The sequence below is a fragment of the Pelobates fuscus genome, chromosome 13 (genome assembly GCF_036172605.1).
Source record: "Pelobates fuscus isolate aPelFus1 chromosome 13, aPelFus1.pri, whole genome shotgun sequence".
Lineage (NCBI taxonomy): Eukaryota > Metazoa > Chordata > Amphibia > Anura > Pelobatidae > Pelobates > Pelobates fuscus.
Genome location: NC_086329.1, coordinates 101,524,669 through 101,548,632, shown reverse-complemented (window position 1 = coordinate 101,548,632; position 23,964 = coordinate 101,524,669). Strand labels below are relative to the sequence as shown.

Sequence of the window (23,964 nt, the reverse complement as noted above, 5' to 3'; positions counted from 1 at the left end):
TTAGGAGTTAAATCCCTTTGTTTATGAACCCTAGTCACACCTCCCTGCATGTGACTTGCACAGCTTTTCATTAACACTTCCTGTAAAGAGAGCCCTATTTAGGCTTTCTTTATTGCAAGTTCTGTTTAATTAAGATTTTCTTATCCCCTTCTTTGTTAATAGCTTGCTAGTTCCTGCAAGAGCCTCCTGTACATGATTAAAGTTCAATTTAGAGATTGAGATACAGTTATTTAAGGTAAATTACATCTGTTTGAAAGTGAAACCAGTTTTTTTTTTCATGCAGGCTCTGTCAATCATAGCCAGGGGAGGTGTGGCTAGGGCTGCATAAACAGAAACAAAGTGATTTAACTCCTAAATGACAGTGAATTGAGCAGTGAAATTGCAGGGGAATGATCTATACACTAAAACTGCTTTATTTAGCTAAAGTAATTTAGGTGACTATAGTGTTGCTTTAACATAACTGAAATAAGCCTAACCATGGCACTACGTAATGCAAATGTTTCTTCTTGCCTCCCGTCGGGCCCAGGTTGGCACTAACATGAAAAAAGAAAGATTGTTCACCAATTTCACCTTTCAGAGCCTTTCTCCTGGAGGGAATCTGTCTGCTCCAGTGAAGGTAACTAACCCAAACCCTCTTTTCATTCCCTGCCAGTAAAATCTGAATAAATGAATCCTAATAATTTAGTTTTAGTGCTTGAAATTTCACCTTTAACATAGCTGTTGCTCTCCAACATCAGTTCTCATAGTTGGCTTTGAGTACAGCACTCATGGCTAACTTCTGGATTACAGCGCTCATGCATCTCAGCCAGAATTCCATGCACAGAATATTTTTATGTAAAAACAAAAAGTGCAAATTTCTCTTTTCCATAATGGACGGGTTGAGTGTCATAAGCAGAGATTCTACTGTGGCCAAAATATGCAACTCATTTCCCAGCTTTACAAACAACCTCGTCTGCATAAAAAGGGATATTGTGAGGATAGTGGATACAATATTTCGGGTTTTCCTCACAAACCTTCATTTTGGTCAGTTGTCAATTTTGTTGGAAAAAAATTCTAAAATTTATTGCCGTTGACTTTTCCCCCCAACTCTGTTTTGGTCGACACTTTGCCCTCCTGCTGTTAGTTGACCATAACTTCCTGCATAGTAAATATACTCCTTTTTGAAGAGGAAGATAAAAGTATCACACACACACTCTGTTTTCACAGAAAAACCCCCACACATTTTAATGTGAACAAACCAGTACCAAATACTACAAAGGTTTGAAACAATTTCACAGTTTACAAAATAGAACAGAATCTAAGCATATCTTTTATATCAGTGAAAGCCTATTTTACCTTGTAACATGGCTTTTTAAATGTAGTCCAGATAGTGAGAGTCAGGGCTGGGGAGGGGGGGGGGGGGGGGGCATAGGTTATCAGTAAGCTTACAAACTACAAATCTTGTTGCCAAATCAACACATTTTGTTGTTTAGGCTGCACTCCCATTTAGGAGTACTTTGACACGATACTGTCTGAGTTGGTCTAATAAAGTAGAATTTAATAGTACACATTATCAAACTAAATCATGCTACGTCTGGATGTTAGCCATTGGCTGAAGTCAGATGATACTTGCGTCCTGTGGCTACTGTCCAAACATTCTAATTTAGTATGATAATGGGAAGTAGGAATTTCTATATGAGATCAACTCAGGACCACAGGCGCTTTGTACAGAGAGCCAAGTATCAAAGTAGTCATTGATGGTTTGACAGTTAATCACTGGATGTCGCCATGGGACCTGGCACCATAGCAACTACAGCATGCTATAGTGTTCCTTTAAAGGAACAAGGAACACTCAATTTAAATATATCTATCCACCCCAAATAAATTATTATTGTAATATTGTTGAGCTCTATTATAGCTAAGAAGCTACGTGAGCATCCTAACGTACTGAGGCACTTTGTGATTTGAGTAATACTCACTGCAGAAGCAGTAAATACAAAAGCAATATGTTAAAAATACTTCTATAGAATATCATGCACATTATTTAATGTATTCTCTACATAGTACATTCAATTTGCCTGGAACACTTGCATACAGTAAAAGTTACCTGATTAAAGAGCTCAAATTGTTAAAGGGACACACTACTCACCAGGACTACAGCTTAATGTAGTTGCTCTGGTGTCTCTAGCATATCCCTGCAGGCATTTTAATGTAAATACTGCCTTTTCAGAGAAAAGGCGGTGTTTACATTACAGCCTACGGCCACCTCCACTAGAGGTGCTTTCTGGGTGTGCAGCACTGATGTTCAGCGTCTTCACCCTCTGCAAATTTGATGATCTCAGCCAAGAGAGTGGAGCGTGGTCAAGTCCAGCCGTGGTGCTGAAAAACGCTGAATAAATCCCCATGTTAACAGGAGGTAAAAGGGGGCTAAACAGCTATATAGACCTATAGTGTCAGGAATACATGTTTGTATTCCTGACACTATAGTGTTCCTTTAACTTGATGTATCCAGACATACTGTACTATTTGAACCACTACAGGGGCTCTTGCATGTGGCAATATAGGCAGCAAAGCATGTCACCCTAGTTTACATATTGTATCAAAAAGAAAAACTGCTCGTAATATTTAGAAATCATTCTTACCGTTTTTTGTTTTTTTTTTACCCTTCACGGACAAACAAGTTAAAAATAAGTTATAAAAAATCAGTCTTCAAAATGTACCAAATGCAGGAATGAGGAGCACTTCAAATGCAAAAGTAGGTCATTCCATGCTAGAATGTTAGACGCGAACAGGGTTATTCATAGAGGCTTCCACAATCTAGACCAATTTAATCAAACTGGAAAGAAAACGCAATTTGGAGAATTTTTCCAATTTAGCTATTTTGTTCTTTAACTTGAAATTAAGGTTTCATTTACTTTAAATTCCCAACAATTTACTAAATAACCCAGTTGTACTTTAATTATTGGAGCAAATGTTAGCAAAAGGTTTCAAATTGCCCATCTAGTCCTGGGTGAGAAAAATATGGCACATGTTTTAAGAGCCGCAACTTTTTCCACCTGTCTAGACACTATTCTCTATAGTGTGAATTTCAAATTATTTGGCCAAAGTAGCTGAACTGAAACCTACCAGACTAGGAAAAGTTTTCCAGTTCAGCTGTTGTCTAAAATTTCAAATTCATTTTAAATTCCCAAAGTTTAAAAATTTGGTGGATAACCTTGTATGCGTTGTGAGCAGTTACGCGATTCTCGGATTCTTATTGTAAAGATTTCCTTTTAAACAAAGCTCGCTGCACAGCCGGGCAATCTGTAGAAAATCAAATGTATTTAACCCCTTAAGGACACATGACATGTGTGACACGTCATGATTCCCTTTTATTCCAGAAGTTTGGTCCTTAAGGGGTTAATTTGTTTTTTTAATGCCCTCTTTATATAATGCATACAAAAAAAGCCTACAGTGCCCCTTTAACCCCTTAAGGACCAAACTTCTGGAATAAAAGGGAATCATGACATGTCACACATGTCATGTGTCCTTAAGGGGTTAAGCAGCTTCCGTGCATTATTTAACCTGCTGCCCTAGTTGGCATTTTACTATGTTATTTTGCTTAAAATCTTTTGAAGCAAGCAAGTGCAGTAGTGTTTGCTAAAAATGGTAATACCCTGAATTTCATTTTAATATACATGTACTCTATTTGATTATATTTACTCTACAAAAATAGAAGCCAACAGGACTATGGTCGTTTTTCCTTTAAATGGCTGTCACCTCCTGGAGATTTGTCTCACTAAAGTGATCCTGTCATACATGTGTTGATGACAAGCTTACTTTCAGGTAACTTTCAAGGCTCGCATGATTTTTACAGTCAGCTGTGACATTTACCGTTATATATAGACACATATAGTTCTTTACTTTGGCACAGAGATGAAGGCTGAAGGAAGGAATAAAAGAATACTTCTACATTATCAAGTGTAATTCAGTCTGGACCTGGACAACAATGATCCACTGAGTGTAGATTAGCCTATCATTGCTATCCAGGTTTGCTGGTTTGGTTTGGTAATGGTTCAATGCAGTTACAGCATGATCTAAGTGGCTGTTCTGAACAATGCTTTAGCTGCAAGCAAGAGACCACTGTGGTTTTCTTCTACACAATATAGAAGCAGTGTACCATAAGTACAATGAGTTGCAGTAGTTATAGTGCCCCTTTACTAACCAGCCAGTTAGATTTGTTTTTTCACAGTTTCTATAAAATGATTTGTAAGCATCTCCAAATGTTTTTCAAAACCAGAAGCCTGTCTCATTGCTACAGTGTAACCCTGAAGATTAAATAGATGAAAGCACAGTATAGGGTTAAAGAAACTTGGCTTAAGACCGCCAGGCATAGAGCAATTTGTCCTGGTCCCATCCAAGGTATTTAAAGCCACTCATGATCCGGTGTTGACCCTTTATCACACATGGACTGTGGCAGTGTTGGATTAACCCATGTTTGCTTGAGAATCCCGGAGATCTGTTCATAAAGCAGCATATTCCCAGGTTATCACAGTTTGAAGGAGAATGGCAACCTCTCTCTCCAGAGTTTAAAACTGGAAAGATTTCACCTCTACATGTTCAGCAGTCGTAGATGGGGAGTTGTGAGCAACATTGCTGGCCTTTCCTCCCACTTCCATCCTGTTTTTCCTACTGAAGAGACAAACATAGATATAACACAACAGCACAATGAAGAGATACATGGCTCGCTGCGGATGTTGAGCAAATGCACATCAGGTAAGTAAGAATTTGTGCAGAATAATCCGTGTTAACATGTAAAATTACTGTAAATCAGTGCTGATTCAAGTGAGAGAAATTAATGTCTTTGAAAACTATGGTTTCTTTGAGCGGGCACTTAGTATCACAAACTGCATATTTGGCTTGGAGAGAGTGGAGACGCATGGTTAAAGAAACAGTGTACGATCCCGTCTATAAATTTCTGCCACAGTTGGAACATTGAAACCTTCAGAAAAAACTCTATCCTCTATCTAGTGATTGTAGTGATCCTAATTCTTCCTCTACCCTAGCAAAAAATATAGGTGCACGGTTACTGACTGTCATTGGAATTTCAATATCTGAATAAAGCAGTGCTTGGGTACATTTAGTCTCTGTGAATGTTTATTTGTATTTAATTTTTTTGCAGTCAATGTGCATTTCAAACTGTAAGCATATCAAACTTATTCACTAATAAATTGCAAACCCAGATTTTAAAATTTTGCTAAAATAGTTCCAGATCAACTATCAAAATTTAGCATTTTTGATTTCAACTCCCTGTAACGGTGTTTAGAAGGTAAAAAAAAAAAAAAAAAAGCTGTATCAAAGTCATGTCTGAGGAGGTCATATTTTTTCCCCTGTTTAAAGGAACAATGATGGACAGAGTGAAGTTGCCCAGTTGCAGGATAAAGAGGTGCAGAGCTTCCAGCTCTCATAATGAAGTGGTCTGAGTGACGTTAGCGGTCAGCATGGTTTGACAGCTTATCTATATTCTGCCATGTGTCTGTATGGCTTTTGCTGTATTTGGTGTTCTCCATCAGGAGTAACCGGATTGTTCTATAGAACAAAGCAGGACCACACTCTTTGACCGAGAGCTTAAGCTGAGCACAACAGTGCATCCGCTGTGCTTTATAGAAACAACTGGCTTCCACAACTGGTAGCAGTGCAGACTGCCGGTGGGAACCAGCTAAGTGTCAAAACATTCTAAAAATGGTTTAACATCTTACAATGAAACAATGCCAGGGCACTCTAGGTGGCTGTGGTTTGGGGACATGGGAATGTTCCTTTAATAAGTTACTTTAACCACCACGGCCATTTCAGTATGTTGAAGTGGTCATGGTGCTTGGAGTTTGTCTTTGCTGTAAAACACTGCATGTACATAATTTGAAAGAAAGAAAAAAAAAAAAACCTCAAGCCACCATAACTTCACTGGAATGGAGTTATGGTGCTAGAAGGTCCTGAGAACCAGTTTACTTGAAGGAGTTAAACAAGTGTTAGTGAGCGGTTTGAAAGACACTTTTCTGGTTGAAGACTCAGATGGGAGGGAAAGGAGGTTTCACATTGAAGACTTTGGGTTAAAACCAGTAGTTAACCCCTTTCAGGTAAACAGACACTATAACAACTTCCAATTAAGGTTCTTTGAAATTCTTTGCTGTCAGAGATATGTTAGAATTCTACATGGATTTCAGATTTAAAGGACCACTATAGTGCCAGGAAAACACTCGTTTTCCTGGCTCTATAGGGTTCCTGGGTCCCCATCCCGCCAGGCTCTAGGGTGAAGAAGGGGTTCAATTCTTACCTTTTTCCAGCGCCGGGCTATCTTCTTCTGCCGTCATCGGCTGCATGCGCGGCAAGAGCCGCGCGCGTATTCAGCCAGTCTCATAGGAAAGCATTTTCAATGCTTTCCTATGGACGCTGGCAGAAAATCAGTGAGAAGCGCGGAAGCGCCTCTAGCGGCTGTCAATGAGACAGCCACTATAGGCTGGATTAACCCATTTGTAAACATAGCAGTTTCTCTGAAACTGCTATGTTTACAGCAAGCAGGGTTAAACCTAGATGGACCTGGCATCCAGACCACTTCATTAAGCCGAAGTGGTCTGGGTGCCTATAGTGGTCCTTTAAGGTCAAGACTGCAGACACGGAAACATTGCTCTGTTTGGCTTTACATTTGAATTCTCCCTGAAGTAAATAACCTGCTCATGCCATCCATTAAACGCCAAGTTAATACATACAGGGCATTCTCCACCTCTAGTCACAGTTTTGCCATTTGAGTTTTAAATGTGCTAGAATTTGGGAGTTTACTGAAACTTTTTAGAACAATAAAAGTTATTCACAGAAGTAACGTGGGGAGGGCCACACGGCATGTTTCAACTATGTGAACTACACAAATGGCTTCCACGACTACCCTGCACACAGTCACCTGCCCTCTAATGATATGGATGTGCAAGCCAAGTGTATTCACCCCCTCACTATCAAGTTCTTTTTATCTAAACATCGTGTTTACAAATACAGAGAGACACAAACTTAGTATAAAACGAAAATTTTGTGTAGACGTTGTTTGGGGATGCTTGAAAGTATGTATGCTTTTCAGTCCTTGCCTTCACCTATAATTGGGCCGGAGGATGATGGGAGTTTAGTGCATAGCTCACAACATGTGGCAGACATTTTACAATTTCATAAAAATATTATGGAACCGTAGCTTCCTTACCTATATTTCTTATACACAAAGTATACAATGCAGAAAGTGCCCAGAAGTGCCAAAAACGTCCCGAAAAAGATGCCAAGAATTTGACCTGGAAGGGAAACAGATGTTAGGATTTGTATAAAATGAGCTCAGCGATTCTGGCCATTATGATGATCACAATGCAGAGATACAGGTCAGCCACAGGTAACTTTTGGTACTCCAGATGTTTTGGACTACACCTCCCATGATGCTTTGCGAGCATTATGGGGGCTGTAGTCCACAACATCTGCAGTGCCGAAGGTTGCCTGCCCTATGGCATGTGAGCAACCCCAATATGCTCACTGGGCCCTGCCTGACTTCCATCTCTCGCACAGTACAGCGTTGCTATGGTTACCATGGCAACCCTCAGTCACTTAGAAGAGGAAGAGACAAGTGTCCTATATGTCTTTATTACTATATTGTGTATACGTGACTCCAGTATGGTGGCACACACTCAGTATCTGCTGTAACATTCTGAGTATTATACAGAGTAAATTGCCTTCATGCTGTTCTATTACACAATCCTAGATTCCCATCATTACACTGTATTCCAGTAAATTCTGTGAAAGAATGTGATGCTGCTTCCAAAGAAAACATCTCACGTGTCTAGAGCCCGCTCACTATACAAACCAGGGAGCTGGTAAGAGTCATCATACCTGTAGTGTAAGGTCCTGGGGGAGCTGCCAAAAAAAAGAGAGAAGTGACGTTACAATATGAACAAATTGTGAAATAAGCAGAAGTGTGTAAATAACCTTGTGTGTGAATAAATCTTGACAAACAATGAAGGAAAAAGACTCCTGCGCCTCCAGTATAAGTGTGCACAAACAGCAAACGTTTCGGGCGAGAGCCCTTTCTCAATGCCAATGTCCTACAGTGTACACAAGATGCAGACAACATATACACAAACAAAGTGCTTATGGTTATGGAAAGTTACCACAAATCTGATCCTTTTTGTGTATCCGATTACTCAGGGGTGGCATTCTGGGTCATGTGAGCACTTTGTGTTTGTATTGTCTGTATCTTGTGTACACTGTAGGACATTGACATTGAGAAAGGGCTCTCGCCCGAAACGTTTGCCATTTGTACTTTGTCCTCCAATAAACTGTGGTAGCACCTGGGTGTGCACACTTGTACTGGATGTGCAGGACTCTGTTTCCTTCATTGTTTGCCAAATTACAGTGTGGAGCTTCTGCAGCACAGGTTTAGCCTTTTTTTGTGTCAGACTGTGATTGTGTAGGCATATTGTTTACCTCTACCTCACCCTATGCATAGTGAATAAATATTGGGGCTTTATTAAACATGGGGGGGGGGGGAGTTCGTTTTAGTTTTTTTTACAGGGAGCTGCAATCTAAACAATAAAAAAGAGCAAATATTAAAAAATAAATATCCCTGTCTGCAAAAGCATTTTTTATATTGTCATATCTTGCAATAATTAATATATGAAGCAAAATACTAATGTCAGTTTATGGTCAACGTCGGAGATCTTATGTTATATGGGGAATTTGGACATTTTGGCAGTCGGACCTGCTATCCTAAAAGAGCTATTTCCTACCAAAGTGTGAGCAGCCTATAAACCTTTCAACTCAATATTCCAACTTTAATCAGTAAGTCACTCTATTCAGAAAGGAAATAATACATTTTGTTTGGTTCACGGTCTCTTTAAGCTGCTTGGGTAAATGAAAGTTAATGCAGTAATATTGGATAAGGATACAGTGCAGTACACCGCAGTGTGTTACAGAGTCTGTGTTTCCTTCTTGCTCCAGCTATTTGTGTCTGTCTTTTATTGCTCACTGTATGGTATTAAAGACCCTCTACTAATAAACATAAACCAATTCCTATAGATTGCTCATTCTACATTGGCAAAGAAAGAGTCATTATGGTTTGGGAATTATCCTAAGATGGCCCATTACGTATTTGCAAGTGATCGTGGCTGCCGTAACACTGCAGCAGGCATATCTGTGATATCGGGATCTGTTACAGCAAATTTATTACCATGTAGTTTCCTTTATAAAAATAAATTTAAAACAAATAAAAATCGCCATGTACTTACGGACAAGGAAGGATGAATTCACAATCCTCTGATTCAGCGGTTGGGGGTCACGGACGTTATTTTGGAGAGGAGAACGCGGCGTGGTAACTTTGGTGGAAAAGACCACTGTTTGGAGCTTGTCCAACTGCAAATATAAGAGGGTCGCGTATGAGACTCAGAATGTCTTTAAACATTGGATAATCATAAGTGAAACACTTCTGTTGTTTTGCTTTTTATATTTTATCAGCATATGCAAACACTGCCTACAAAAAGTTTGTGCTGCATCTAACACGTCCTAGCACATGGAATGACGCACCAGGCACAGCAAGCAGACTGTACTCCATATACCTGGTTTTGGCAACAAAGGAAAATAAACTAACACCAAATAAAATGGCACTAGCATTTTATCTTCTCTAAGGTAGTACAATGCAGAGATAAAATTGTAATCATGCAGTGCAAAGTAGGGGACATTTTTAACCTTACTGGAATTAAACACTTATCTAATTAAATTTTCACCCACATCTAAATGTATGAGAGAGGAACCTACTTGAGATCTCCCCCTCCCTTAAATCTGCCGTGCACTTTATTTGCAGCATCTGAAATACACACTGCACAAGGAGTAAAGACGGACAGCTGTCATGGATTTCTACAATCTCTGCAGAGTTTTTAAAAGGTTTGTGGCCAGCAAGATAAGTGTCAAACAGCAGAGCGTGGACCAGATATCAGTGTTAATAAATAACACTGCATCTATACTGTGTACTGTGCAAATATGCAGAAAAATTATTTTGTATTTGTTGAATTTTAACAAAGTTAAAATCAAGAAAAGAAACCAAGAACAGCTGTCTGCACAGCCTGACCAGGACTGCATTCCACACCTTTGCACATCCATTGTCAGCCATCGTAGGAAGTGACCTTGATTATATCAATAAATCTATACCTAGGATGACCGGTTCAGTTTAACAAAAGCATTGTTTCAGGATGTGTGAGATTCAGTCTTTTGGTAGTCAGTGTTTCTGTCTTAAATTTTTTTTCCCGTAAAGCGTAATGATTTAGAAGCCATTCAGACTGATTCAGTCCAGTTTACTGAAGAAATAGATATTGGTAAATTAATTGCATTGGGCTGATTTCAAGGATGGAAAAACAATGGCCTCCACTGCAATGTGTGAATATGTGTTCAGATATTTTACACAATATAGTTTCAATGTTGGAGTTTCCTAGACCATGACTGGTCCTATGTATAAATCCTGGTTCTTTGTTCTAAACAGGAATGACAGCAGCAGTAAAGTGACACCAGCAAGCCAAAATTTGAAGGTTATCACATTTGTGCAAAAATCCCAATATACATCTTCGATCAATGTAAGATATTATTGACCGGCTCACCTGTGACCTTGAAATCTGCACTCTCTCGTGGAAGACTGTCCAGAGAACACTTTGGTGGCAGGGGGGAGTTGTCAGTGACCCCCTGTATCGGAAGTAGTGATCTAAATTGTTAGGAAGCAGGTTGTGAACGTTGAAAGATGGAACAGTCACACTCTGGTCTGTACATCGCAGGAAGGGGATGGTAATGATTCAATATAAGAGAAAAATAGGGCATGGTTTATTAGAAATCTACAGGAAACACAATCCCATGTTTAGTCAGTTTGTTCCCCACTGATATGTCATTTACAGTCTAAAATACATCCACTGCTAGGCAACCATGTTGTCTTTTTAACCCTTTGTTGAAACACATCCGAGGAGAACACAAAATTATCTGTTAAGACTAGAGAAACCGCAGTTCCATCTTAAAGCTTCTGTAATTACAATAGAAGACAAGGACATGTTTTTAGATGTAAATGCCTAAATATGCCTAAATATGTCTACAGGGACCTGCCATTCTGCCATTCTGATCTGGGCATTCATCCTGCATTACGATTAGCTGCAAGGGAGCCAATAAGGATACAACCTTAATTTCTTACAAGTAATTTTTTCCCTTTGCCTGTACATCCGGTTTACTTCCATAAAAAGGAGGTGTCTTGCATTAGAACATTGTTAAAGATATTTTAAATAAAATCAGTCCACATATGCCATAAAACAAAGGGTAAAACACCTCTGGGGTATTTTCATACCTGCATAGCTTACATTCTCCAGATAGTTGAAAATGTTACCATAGGCAAGATTATCTGTAGCCCCGCTCTGCATCACCTGGGGGGGAAGGAACAGGGGAGATTAAATGACCATATCCTCCTCCACAACTCCAATCCAGCAGGGATAGTTATACAGTCTGGTTGGTTATCAAATTCCAGGTATAAAGCAAAACAAAAGATTTAACAGTTTATTAAACATTGACAATTACATTTTCTGCAGGTAAATCGTTAACTGTACTCTCACTTACATTCCATCAATGACCTACATGGTGGTTAGGTGGTCAAGTAATAGCGAAGTGGTTACAGGGTGGTTCCAAGGTGCAAAATAAGGTATTTTATCAGAAATCTGCACAGTAGTGAACATTTGTCTAGGTCCCCAATTGGAGAACTGATGTTCTTTCGGTAGCACAGAAAGCCCTGCCAAAATGGTAGATTGTGATTGATCTACCTGACCTCGTAGGAGGTGTCTTTGGAAACCAACCCAACTGAAGGTTCTTTAGTAATAGGTCCATGGAACGCAATGTTCTGTCCTCACAGCAAGGCATGTTAGGCATCTCGTTGATATATCCTGTCAATACAGCAAGTTTCTAAATCTCCCATACAAATTGTAATCTTGGCCACCGTGTAGAATGTCAGCTATTTTAGGATTGATGTAGACTTCAAAAGGCTTAGCAATACTTCATCTGCAGGAGTCTAACACAAGCCAAATTTTTAAATGCTAAAAAAAAAAAAAAGTTAAGAAGAACAGGTAGGTTTCTCCATTCTTTTATAATTTGCCCATTTTATGTCAAGTATAGGCATGTTAGGAAACTACCCCTAATGGACAGTGGGCTCTCACTGTCATGTTTGATGAAAGACTATTCATTTTCTACTTTACTCATCCCTTATAAGGTGTGCTTACTAATATGGAAAGTACCTGGCTGGCCATACACAAGCAGGAGTCCTTGTTGTATACTTGCTGGTGGACAGAAAATATTCCTCCCTCCTTTAATCCACCATACAATGACTGGCATGGTGTTAGTGTGACAAGATGCCATATTGAAAAAGAAAAAACAGCAGACAATAGCCGACACTCCAGGCACTATAACCAATGAGAAAAAAATAGTGTCTGGAGTCCCCTGGTGCTGTCCTTCCATTCAGTATTGAAACCATTTTCAGGGTCACTGGAGGTGTGGCTAAGTCAGAGATTATACAATTCTAGCCATACCAATTCATACCAACAATGTACACTGTGATAGGCTAAAAGCAGCCAGCTGATACCCAGTCCCCTCATCCCTGCTGCTCTGTTTAATGCCTTATTATAAGCACAAAGGGGGTGGACTGCTGGGGACCGCTTTTTAGCATTAAACCATTAAAAACGTGTGGTAAAATAGCTAAACTCCTTACATCAGCAACATTTTTCTATATAGATAAATTCTCCCCTTGGGGTTTCTTTTTTTGCAACACTGTTTTTCATACGGTTTGGCCTTATTATCAGGAGAGCAAAGTTACAGGCCAGAGTCTGAGTATTTCTTGTCCTCTCTGGGAATATAATAGGACATTCCTAATTACAAGCCCAATATTTTTCTAGGATACTCCACCCTGTGAAAATTAAAATAACTTTGTCAGGCTAAATAAGAGTCTCCTCTTACACGGCTCTACTGTAATCTTTCCCGTGGGCTACACGAATAGCTGTCTCCTGGTGTTTTAGCTACAGTAACTCTAGTTGTACATTTGCCAATATCCTCAGCTATCATTCTGCCAGCACAATGTAAAGATGACATCTGCATACCTACCTGTTTGTGGGTCACAGAGTCCCAGGAACAGCTGACAATTACTCATCTTAATTTCTAAAATATAAACTGTATCTCACCTCCATGAAGATCCCCAAGACTGCCAGTCCATCTGGTTTATTTTTGGCCTCGTTGATATCTGCATATTTGTCAGAATTGTAATGGACAATGTGCATCTGATAAAGAAATGTGTGTTAAAGAACAGTTTTTAGTTAAACTTCAAATGTACCTCTTAATTTATTTTCCATCAGACAGCACACCACCCTTTCTAATATAGAAGGACAAAGAAACAATATGATTTAATAGGTGGAATTAATCGAAGAAGTTTTAATGAACTCCAATTCCGATTTCACACAAGGTAACCAGAACTAGGTTGTATCGTAGACTCAGAAACATGATGGTAGTCAATTAGATGCTGTGATCTGGTCGTCTAATGAGCTTACAATCTAATGTTATAGTAAGGCAGCCTGCTTACAATTTAGTGGTATAACAAATGCACATATACAGGTAAAATACAATATCTAAAAATACAAAGGGAAAGCCAATCACATAGCGTAGCTGGTATTATGCAGCTGCCTGCAATCTATGGCTTCAGAGGTACCACATGTTTCAATGAATGGAAATAATACATTGGTATAAGGTGTGTCTTAAGTAACAATCTAGCATTAAAGTAATAATGTATTAAAGGCAAACGAGCCACGTAAAAAAGGGGCTTACCATCTAGGGATATAGTGTATTCAATAATCTTTCCTTTAGAATTGTGAATCATTTGGTAAATTAGAAGAGACTGTCGCTAACAGACTAGTCTAGCAGCTCTTCGTTCTTCAAGGAGCTTGCAATCTAATTGGGGTAAATAAACACTGCCCAAGGGTTGTGATACGACTTTACATGAACACAGGCTGTCCCTTGGGATCTATCGGTATTGGAGTCTGCATGTGGCATGTTATTGTACTGAGGGTATGGGCCTGTGAATCAGATTTTGCTGACACTGCTGGCTGGGCGATTAATGTGCTTTTATTTCATCGCTCTGAGCAGTATGTGGCCTCTGACAGCAGAGTTTGAAGCGTGAGAGCTCCTGCAGGATCTGGCTGCCCCTCTAATCCCGAGACTAAAACCTCTGGGGTAAGAAAATCAAATAATGAGACAGAGAGAGACCCACTGGGTTTTAACTCTGTAAGGACCAGATGGCAAACGAAGGTCAAGTAACAAGGCACAAAATGGTCTCATGAGAATCATGACCAGATAAAGGTCCACATTGCTGGCCAGATTCTGTCTAGTCGGTGGGGCTCCTTGGGCCTTTTCATGGGACACACAGCTAACCACAACCTACCTACTGCAATAACCACTCTTTTGTAAGGTCTTTGTAACTGCCCTGCCCTTCTCTGAGGGGCAGGAGATGCGCAGGGCCTAACCTCTTCAAGCTGCACAGAGTGGTCAGTTTCTTATTGTGTGGGATAATTAAAGAGTCATCGCCAGTTACTGTGGGAGATAAAGGAGGCAACCACATGTCCTAGGGTCCACAGAAAACTGATTGCATTAGGGCAAGTTTTACTCATAAGCCTAAACAACCACAATTATAGAATTTATTAGACTGTGACTTCAAGGATCCTAATTTTCTTACAAAATACTATCTAATAGACTGTTTTATCCACATCGCCCTGCTGTAAGCTGTTCCAGGCTTCTCTATCTACATTGCTGAATAAAGATAGATCTGCAGTGAGAATATACAGTTAGATGGGGTCAGCCCTCAAATGGCACATATAGAATGTCACAGGTGCTTTTAGCGACACTAGTACTGCTTTCATAAGAGCATAGGATCCAGGGCCGGCGCGTCCATAAGGCGGCACAGGCGGCCGCCTTAGGGCGCACCGGCTCTGGGGGCGCAAGATTTCGGTGACCGGCAGGAGGGAAGCACCCCCGGCGGGCGGCAGCGTTCTAATGAGAGGTGGCGAGGGAGCTCTAACCTGTCTGCTCTGCTCCCTCGCGCGCCGTGTGCGGATTCTGCGGGAGCCGGAATATGACGTCATATTGCGGCATCAGCAGACAGCCCGCGAGGGAGCAGAGCAGACAGGTTAGAGCTCCCTCGCAGCCTCTCATTAGAACGCTGCCGCCCGCCGCACTGAAGCCCCACTGGACCCCAGGGACACATCCACACCAGCTCTCCAGGTAGGGAGGCTGGGTGGATATTATTATTAATGTGTGTGTCTGAAAGTGTATGTGTGAGTGTCTGTGAGTGTGTGTGTGTCTGAAAGTGTATGTGTGAGTGTGTGTTTGTCTGAGTGTCTGTGTATGTGTTTGTGAGTGTGTGTCTGAAAGTGTATTTGTGAGTGTGTGTTTGTCTGTGAGTGTGTGTGTCTGTGTTTGTTTGTGAGTGTGTGTGTGTATGTGTCTGTCAGTGTGTGTGTGTATGTGTTTGTCAGTGTGTGTGTATGTGTTTGTCAGTGTGTGTGTGTGTTTGTCAGTGTGTGTGTGCGTTTGTCAGTGTGTGTGTGTGTTTGTCAGTGTGTGTGTGTGTTTGTCAGTGTGTGTGTGTGTTTGTCAGTGTGTGTGTGTATGTGTTTGTCTGTGAGTGTGTGTCTGTATGTGTTTGTCTGTGAGTGTGTGTGTCTGTGTATGTGTGAGTGTGTGTATGTGTCTGTGTGTATGTGTTTGTGAGTGTGTGTCTGAAAGTGTATTTGTGAGTGTGTGTTTGTCTGTGAGTGTGTGTGTCTGTGTTTGTTTGTGAGTGTGTGTGTGTATGTGTCTGTCAGTGTGTGTGTGTATGTGTTTGTCAGTGTGTGTGTGTATGTGTTTGTCAGTGTGTGTGTGTGTGTGTTTGTCAGTGTGTGTGTGCGTTTGTCAGTGTGTGTGTGTGTTTGTCAGTGTGTGTGTGTGTTTGTCAGTGTGTGTGTGTGTATGTGTTTGTCTGTGAGTGTGTGTCTGTATGTGTTTGTCTGTGAGTGTGTGTGTCTGTGTATGTGTGAGTGTGTGTATGTGTCTGTGTGTATGTGTCTGTGAGTGTGTGTCTGAAAGTGTATTTGTGAGTGTGTGTTTGTCTGTGAGTGTGTGTGTCTGTGTTTGTTTGTGAGTGTGTGTGTGTATGTGTCTGTCAGTGTGTGTGTGTATGTGTTTGTCAGTGTGTGTGTGTATGTGTTTGTCAGTGTGTGTGTGTGTTTGTCAGTGTGTGTGTGCGTTTGTCAGTGTGTGTGTGTGTTTGTCAGTGTGTGTGTGTATGTGTTTGTCTGTCTGTCTGTGTTTGTCTGTGAGTGTGTGTCTGTGAGTGTGTGTATGTGTCTGTGTGTGTCTGTGAATGATTGTATGAATGTGTGTGTCTGTCAGTGTATGAGTGTGTGTTTGTGAGTGTCTGTCAAATCAGTGAGAGTATGTTTGTGATTGAGTGTGTGTCTGTCAATGAATGAGTGTGTGTCAGATCAGTGAGTCTGTCTCTGTCAGTGACGTCTGTGTGTTTGTCATTGAGTGTGTGTGGCTGTTAGTGTGTATACACCACTGAGTGTAGCGTGGCGGAGCGGAGTACAGGAGCTTCTGTTTCCTGTACCTGGCCAGACTGAGAGGAGGTGCTCACTGAGAGAGCACTTCCCGTCAGTCCAGCCAGGTACAGAAAACTGAAGCTCCTGTAGAGGGTCTGCTCCGCAACGCTACAAGACAGGTAGGAGGCACACCAGGAAGGGGAGTGTGACCGCTAAGAGGGTGGGGGGTGCACCAAGGGACAGAGAGGGCAGGGGAGAGAAAAACCAAGGGACAGGGAAAAGAGGGGAGAGGGGAGAGGAACACTAAGGGACGGGGAAGAGGGAGGGGCTGGTTTGGAGGCACATAGGTGAAGATGTTCATTTTAGAGGGGGGGCGGAAAAATGCATCTTCGCCTATGTACCCAAAAATCCTTGCACCGGCCCTGATAGGATCACTACGGCATTATTTATTGTTCTTACTAGGGTTAGGATTGCAATCACAATGTGGGGAGATGGAACAGACGCTCAGAGCCAGATAAGATAGAATTTAAAACCTCCTCTGTGTCCACAATAGTTAAGGAGTGAATGCTGTACCCCCTTTTTGTAAAGTCTATACCCCATGCTTTAAAGGTAGATGCCATTTTAAAGTGAGGCAAATGAGGTCAAGGTGAAGTTCTGAGCAGTGGAAGCAGACAAATATTTATTATAAAAAACTTTTTAGGTAACTTTCTATCATGCAGCAAATGAGCGTCCTATTTAAATCCCCAATATTTGACCTTAATATTGCGCTAATCAGATGTTTACCACTGTTTGCTGTACCTCTGTTATTGGGGTGCTTGGACTCCCCTTTTGTATTTACTGCAAACTTCCACACACACATTTAAGGAACATTGCATGGATTAGACAAATATAACCAAGAGCCGATTGACACAGATCAGATTCTAGAACTCCCCTCACCTATATATATGGACTATCCATGGGCTTGTACAACATATGGAAAATAAGGGACTGTTTGTTACATAACAAAGTCCCTCAGTGATTTACATAATATATTTACATTAGACATATACACGAAAATTGCTTTAAATCGGTTGTTTTTTTAACTGTATAACTATTGCCTGACCAGATCCCATTTAATTCTAGAACTGTTGTTTATCAGATCCCATCTCTCCATTCAAAAATCCTTTGCTTGCTGAGGAAAGTGAGAATTGCAGTGTTACTTACATACTGTGTCTAGACATCATTCAGTTAGCCTCTTTAATATTCTACAGCAAAGATCTAATTAATAATAGAAAGCACATGACAGATTATCAGCCTAAGAGTCTGGCAGGGTACGAATATCTCACTGGGTTTATTACGCAGAACCAGAGGAGAAAGCATGTGAGGCTTTAAAGCGTCTCTGTAACAAAAACTAAACTATATCTAATCTGCTTCTACATATCGCACTGCGTCTATATACCGCTCTGTGCCTATACACCGCTTTGTGCCTATACTTGTTTGTTTTTTGAGTGTTCACGTTTTCATAAAATACATTAAAAAAACAGGAATACATCTCCCTTATGTATGGGTGATAAAACAATGGGCATGGCTTACAGGACAATTCCACAGCCTGGCCCTTGCAAGGTCATTTCTGCAGTTCCTATATGATCACTCTCTACCCCCATATAGTGTTTTTAAGGCAAGCAAGCAGAATGACACAAGCTATGCTAAAAGAGCAGAGAGACACAGGGATGTTAGTTTGGGTATTGTGTAGAATTTATAAGGCAATTGCAGGATATAAAACTAAATATAATAAGAGGGATGTGTGGCACTAGTTTGTATAAAACCACTTGACCTTATTGAAGTGGTCTGGGTGCAATGTCCCTGTCCCATTAACCTTACAGCTGAAATCATGCCGTTTTAGAGAAATGCAATGTTTACCATGCAGGGTTAAGACTGCCTTACTGGCTGTTTAACTCTAGGAAACGACTCTGGACATCCTCACACTTTGCATGATGATGTCCAGCAACTTGCAAAACCCCATAGGAAAGCATTGACTCAATGCCTTACTATGGAGAAGGCCTAGTGCGTGTGCGCCGTTCACTGCACATGTGCATTAGGTTACCCCTCGTGCTGACATAAGAGGAGTTAGAGATGGAATTAGGTAAGTGTTTAAAGCATTTTTAACGCATAGGCATACTACAGTGTTCAAAATACAAAAACTGTATTCCTAACACTATTGTGTTCTTTCAAAACATCAATTGTAATGTCACCTCTTACACTAAAAATAAAATAACCACTGTGTTTGCCATCATCTAATTACATGCGTATATAGTTACCAAGTGTAGTTCTGAAGGTTACGGACAAAAAAATATTATCCTGGAACATAGATATAAAAAGACACACCGTTGATTGCTTTTCAGACTACACTACGATGTGTCTTTCTATATTTTTGCTATAGCATAATTTTTCCATAATCTTCATAACTACACTTGGTAACTAAAACCACTGTGTGCCCTATCATCTAGTTGTGTGTATTAATGCAGAATTCCAGGAGGGAACTATATCTTAGAATTTTAGCTATAATGGCATAAATTCTTGGTTTAGGGATTAAACCCAAAAAACATCAGGAGGCAGCTAACGACTCGTATATAAAGATCAGGGCTGGTTTTACATCTCAGGCATTTCCAGACACCAATTTCCTAGGCACCCCTATTGTTACCCAAAGAAATTTTTTTTCTGTTGCTTGCTTTGTGACCAGTAATTTGAATAATAGGAGATGAGCTGTTACAATTCCATGTTATCTGGAAGGCCTGCACTTACCTCTGCAGGAAAGGCTTTACTGTTAATCTGGTGCTCGGATCCAAATGGATGGGAGCTGCTACCCCAGTGCAAGTGGAGCTGGACAGCTGTGAAATTGTGAGGAAGACCTCTGAGGTGCATAGACGGAGACAGCATGAGCACCACTGGAAGAGAACACAGGGCAAGGATATTAGTACATAATGTAGCCTTGAAAGATTGAGCTGGACTGGTTACTAAACGGTTACAGTTGGGTGATCAACATTAAAAACTACATTGTGTTTCCTATACATTAATTGAGATGTGTAACACAATTGTAAACAACTTTAGATAACATGTCGACTTCAAATATATAGTCACATTGATATACTATAATGAAATGATACTTTAACACACCCACCTATTCCTCCACTTTATTTCACTTTCCTCAAATTAACATCGCTCCTCTGTATCCAATATACTTTTTCTTACACTCCTATTTCATCCCTAGCTTCTTCTTGTACCATCTCTCTCCATTCTTCCACCTCATTAGTCACAACCCCGCCACTAATCATCCCCCATCGTACCTGAATACAGTGAGGGGGGGGGAAGTATTTGACCCTATGTTGATTTTGAAATGATCAGTCTATACTTTTAATGTTAGGTATTTTAACAGTGAGAGACCGAATAACAAACTAAAAAAAAAATCAAAAAAGTTATAAATTGATTTGCATGTCAATCTGTGAAATAAGTATTTGATCCCCTATCAATCAGCAAGTTTTCTGGCTCCCAGGTGTCTTTTATACAGGCAACGAGTTGAGATTAGGAGCACTCTCTTAAAGGGAGTGCTCCTAATCACAACTCGTTACTTGCATAAAAGACACCTGTCCACAGAAGCAATCAGATTCCAAACTCTCCACCAAAGAGCTGTCCAAGGATGTCAGGGACAAGACTGTAGACCTACACAAGGCTGGAATGGGCTACAAGATCATCGCCAAACAGCTTGGTGAGAAGGTGACAACAGTTGGTGTGATTATTCGCAAATGGAAGAAACACAATATAACTGCCAGTCTCCCTCGGTCTGGTGCTCCATGCAAGATCTCACCTCGTGGAGTTTCAATGATCATGAGAACAGTGAGGAATCAGCCCAAAACTACATGAGAGGATCTTGTTAATGACATCAAGGCAGCTGAGACCATAGTCACCAAGAAAACGATTGGTAACACACTACGAAGTGAAGGACTGAAATACTGCAGCGCCCGCATATGCACAGGCCCATCTGTAATTTGCCAATGAACATCTGAATGATTCAGAGGAGAACTGGGTGAAAGTGTTGTGGTAAGAGGAGACCAAAATTTAGCTCTTTGGCATGCAGAGGGAACTTGCTGGCCTTTCAGATCTGGACTTCCTGTACAGGTGGGACCAGTCTGATATGCTTCACATATGTTCTCTCTGTAATGGCACTAGATGAGCTAAAACCAGGATAATTGAGTTGTCTGTTCTCACCTCTCTTGCTACTTGTTTCTCTTTCCTTTGGCCTCAACTCAACATGTTTGGAGGAGGAGAAATGCTGCCTATGACCCCAAGAACACCATTCCCACCATCAAACATGAAGGTGTTTTTTTGCTAAGGGGCAGAACATCAACCGCATCAAAGGGACAATGGACGGGGCCATGTACCATCAAATCTTGGGTGAGAACCTACTTCCCTCAGCCAGGGCATTGAAAATGGGCCGTGGATGGGTATTCCAGCATGAAAATGACCCAAAACATATAGCCAAGGTAACGAAGGAGTGGCTCAAGAAGAAGCACATTAAGGTTCTGGAGTGGACCTTAATACCATAGAAAATCTGTGGAGGGAGCTGAAGGTTCGAGTTGCCAAACGTCAGTCTCAAAACCTTAATGACTTGGAGAGGATCTACAAAGTAGGAGTGGGACAAAATCCCTTGTGAGATGTGGCCAACTACAAGAATCGTCTGACCTCTGTGATTGCCAACAAGGGTTTTGCCACCAAGTACTAAGTCGAAACACGAAATGAGTCAAATACTTATTTCACTCATTGACATGCAAATCAATTCATAACTTTTACATGCTTTTTTCTGTTTTTTTTTTTTATTATTATTCTGTCTCTCACTGTTAAAATACACCTACCATTAAAATTATAGATTGAGCATTTCTTTGTCAGTGGGCAAATGTGCAAAATCAGCAGGGGATCAAATACTTTTCTCTCTCATTGTACCTATCCTTTTCTGTGCTTCACATACACAGCTCATTTTCATTTGTTGTTCCCATGGCAGCATCTCCTGACAGTGCCTCGCTCTATCCTCCTCAGCCAAAACCAACCAGCAAACATTATTTAACAAGTCTATTCCATTAACATCTGTGCACAGCTAACTTGACCCTCTCCACGCTTACATTATAAAATCCCTGAAAACAAAGAGCTATGCTATAATTCTGAAATTACTAGACCCAGGAGTAACACTTCTCCTCCAAACTAAATGCGCAGTAGACGATTTTAAATCTCACTGTCCCCCATGTGACATACACTTTGTAAACAGACTCCATTTCTTTAAGTAAAATAAGAAAATTAACATGTACCTGATACTAGAAAAACGGTCTATATTTAAAAAGTATTATTTTTGACTATTCATTTAATACTACGAACAATATATATTTAACATCTATACCTTTATATGGATACAAATGCAGAAAGATAAGTCCTGCGCTCACTCCCATCACTGGGCGGCTGCAAATGACTACAGTACACATCAGCCCCAATATATAATAAAAACCAAAGAAAAACAAGTTACCTGCACTCTCTCCTTAATCCTTATGTATTTTTAAACAAATGGAGTTTTTTTAGTTACCTCCAATGGCCATGAGATGATGAGCCCACCTGCCAACGTCAAGGCAGACCCCCCCTAGGTGGGTCCTAACTCTTAACCATTTACCTTGCTTCCTTGAGCCTCTGGCAAAAATCTCTACTGAGACAGAAAAGGGGTATTTTTTTATATACACCCCTATACATTATTAACCCTTAATAGGGAAACACATGGGATGGGCGGCTGCATTGTAACAAGGCTGAGTGATACAAAAAATGGATACAAATGCAGAAAGATAAGTCCTGCGCTCACTCCCATCACTGGCCGGCTGCAAATGACTACAGTACACATCAGCCCCAATATATAATAAAAACCAAAGAAAAACAAGTTACCTGCGCTCTCTCCTTAATCCCTATGTATTTTTAAACAAATGGAGTTTTTTTTAGTTACCTCCAATGGCCATGAGAGGATGAGCCCACCTGCCAACGTCAAGGCAGACCCCCCTAGGTGGGTCCTAACTCTAACCATTCACCTTGCTTCCTTGAGCCTCTGGCAAAAATCTCTACTGAGACATCCCATGTGTTCTCTATTAAGGGTTAATAATGTATAGGGGTGTATATAAAAAAATACCCCTTTCTGTCTCAGTAGAGATTTTTGCCAGAGGCTCAAGGAAGCAAGGCGAATGGTTAGAGTTAGGACCCACCTAGGGGGGTCTGCCTTGACGTTGGCAGGTGGGCTCATCCTCTCATGGCCATTGGAGGTAACTAAAAAAAACTCCATTTGTTTAAAAATACATAGGGATTAAGGAGAGAGCTCAGGTAACTTGTTTTTCTTTGGTTTTTATAACTTTATATGGACACCTACAGGCTCCATGTATTAAAAGTAAAAGTAATAAAAGCACAAATACACAGAAGGGTACTTCATGTTTTCTCTAGTTTTAAAATACATGCTAGTGTACGAGGTTATTAAAGTCCAATTTAAAAGGACACTATAGTCATCAAAACAACGTTAGCTTAATGAAGCAGTTTTGATGTAAAGATCCATGCCCTTGCAATCTCACTGCTCAATTCTCTGCCATTTAGGAGTTAAATCGCTTTGTTTGTATACAGCCCTAGTTACACCTCCCTGCATGTGACTTACACAGCCTTCCTAAACACTTCCTGTTAAGTGTCATCTAATGTTAACACTTCCTTTATTGCAGATTTTGTTTACATTTTGAATTTCCTATCTCCTGCTCGGTTAATAGCTTGCTAGACCGTGTAGGAGCCCCTTTGTGTGATTAAAGTTCAATTTACAGAGTAGGAGATATAAACTTTCAAAGTAAATTACATCTGATTGAAAATAAAACCTTTTTTTTTTCATGCAGGCTGTGTCAGTCACAGCCAGGGGAGGTGTAGCTATGGCTGCATAAACAGAAACAAAAGTGATTTAACTCCTAAATGGCAGAGAATTAAACAGTGAGCCTTCTATACACCAAAACTGCTTAAATAAGCTAAAGTTGTTTTGGTGAATATAGTGTCCCTTTAACACGTAGAACTGAAGAAGAAGAAATTAAGTCTATCCCATGTTGTTCGCTGGATGCATGCTTCCAGAGAGTGAAAATGCAACACATACTGGTTTAGACTACCACTTCTATGATGATGAACCCAGATGTACCGATTGCTTAAACCAAAGAAAAACAGTCCCATATTAAAATGGTAAACAACTGTCTGATCCATCTCCTGGGATGAATGAATTCCAACTGGTTTTAGCTCAGCCTGGATAAACCCTGGATCTTACTTTTACATGCAAGACACCACTTCA

General features: G+C 40.5%; 1 protein-coding gene across 2 annotated transcripts in view; it reads right to left on the bottom strand.

Annotated features, from left to right (window-relative positions):
- Positions 1-3,887: 3,887 nt before the first annotated feature.
- The window catches only part of CA14 (carbonic anhydrase 14), a 50,300-nt gene continuing 30,223 nt past the window's right edge, over positions 3,888-23,964 (bottom strand). Inside the window, exons 4-10 of one of the 2 annotated variants that reach the window (XM_063439507.1) lie at positions 19,386-19,528; positions 13,218-13,313; positions 11,348-11,423; positions 10,623-10,780; positions 9,249-9,387; positions 7,199-7,286; positions 3,888-4,650 (exon numbers count right to left, since the gene is read on the bottom strand). In XM_063439507.1, coding sequence (XP_063295577.1) covers positions 4,548-4,650; positions 7,199-7,286; positions 9,249-9,387; positions 10,623-10,780; positions 11,348-11,423; positions 13,218-13,313; positions 19,386-19,528 — 803 coding nt within the window. In that variant the 3' untranslated portion in view covers positions 3,888-4,547. Of the gene's footprint in view, positions 4,651-7,198; positions 7,287-7,649; positions 7,894-9,248; positions 9,388-10,622; positions 10,781-11,347; positions 11,424-13,217; positions 13,314-19,385; positions 19,529-23,964 lie in introns of those variants that run through there. The other variant, XM_063439506.1, reaches the window with a different exon arrangement.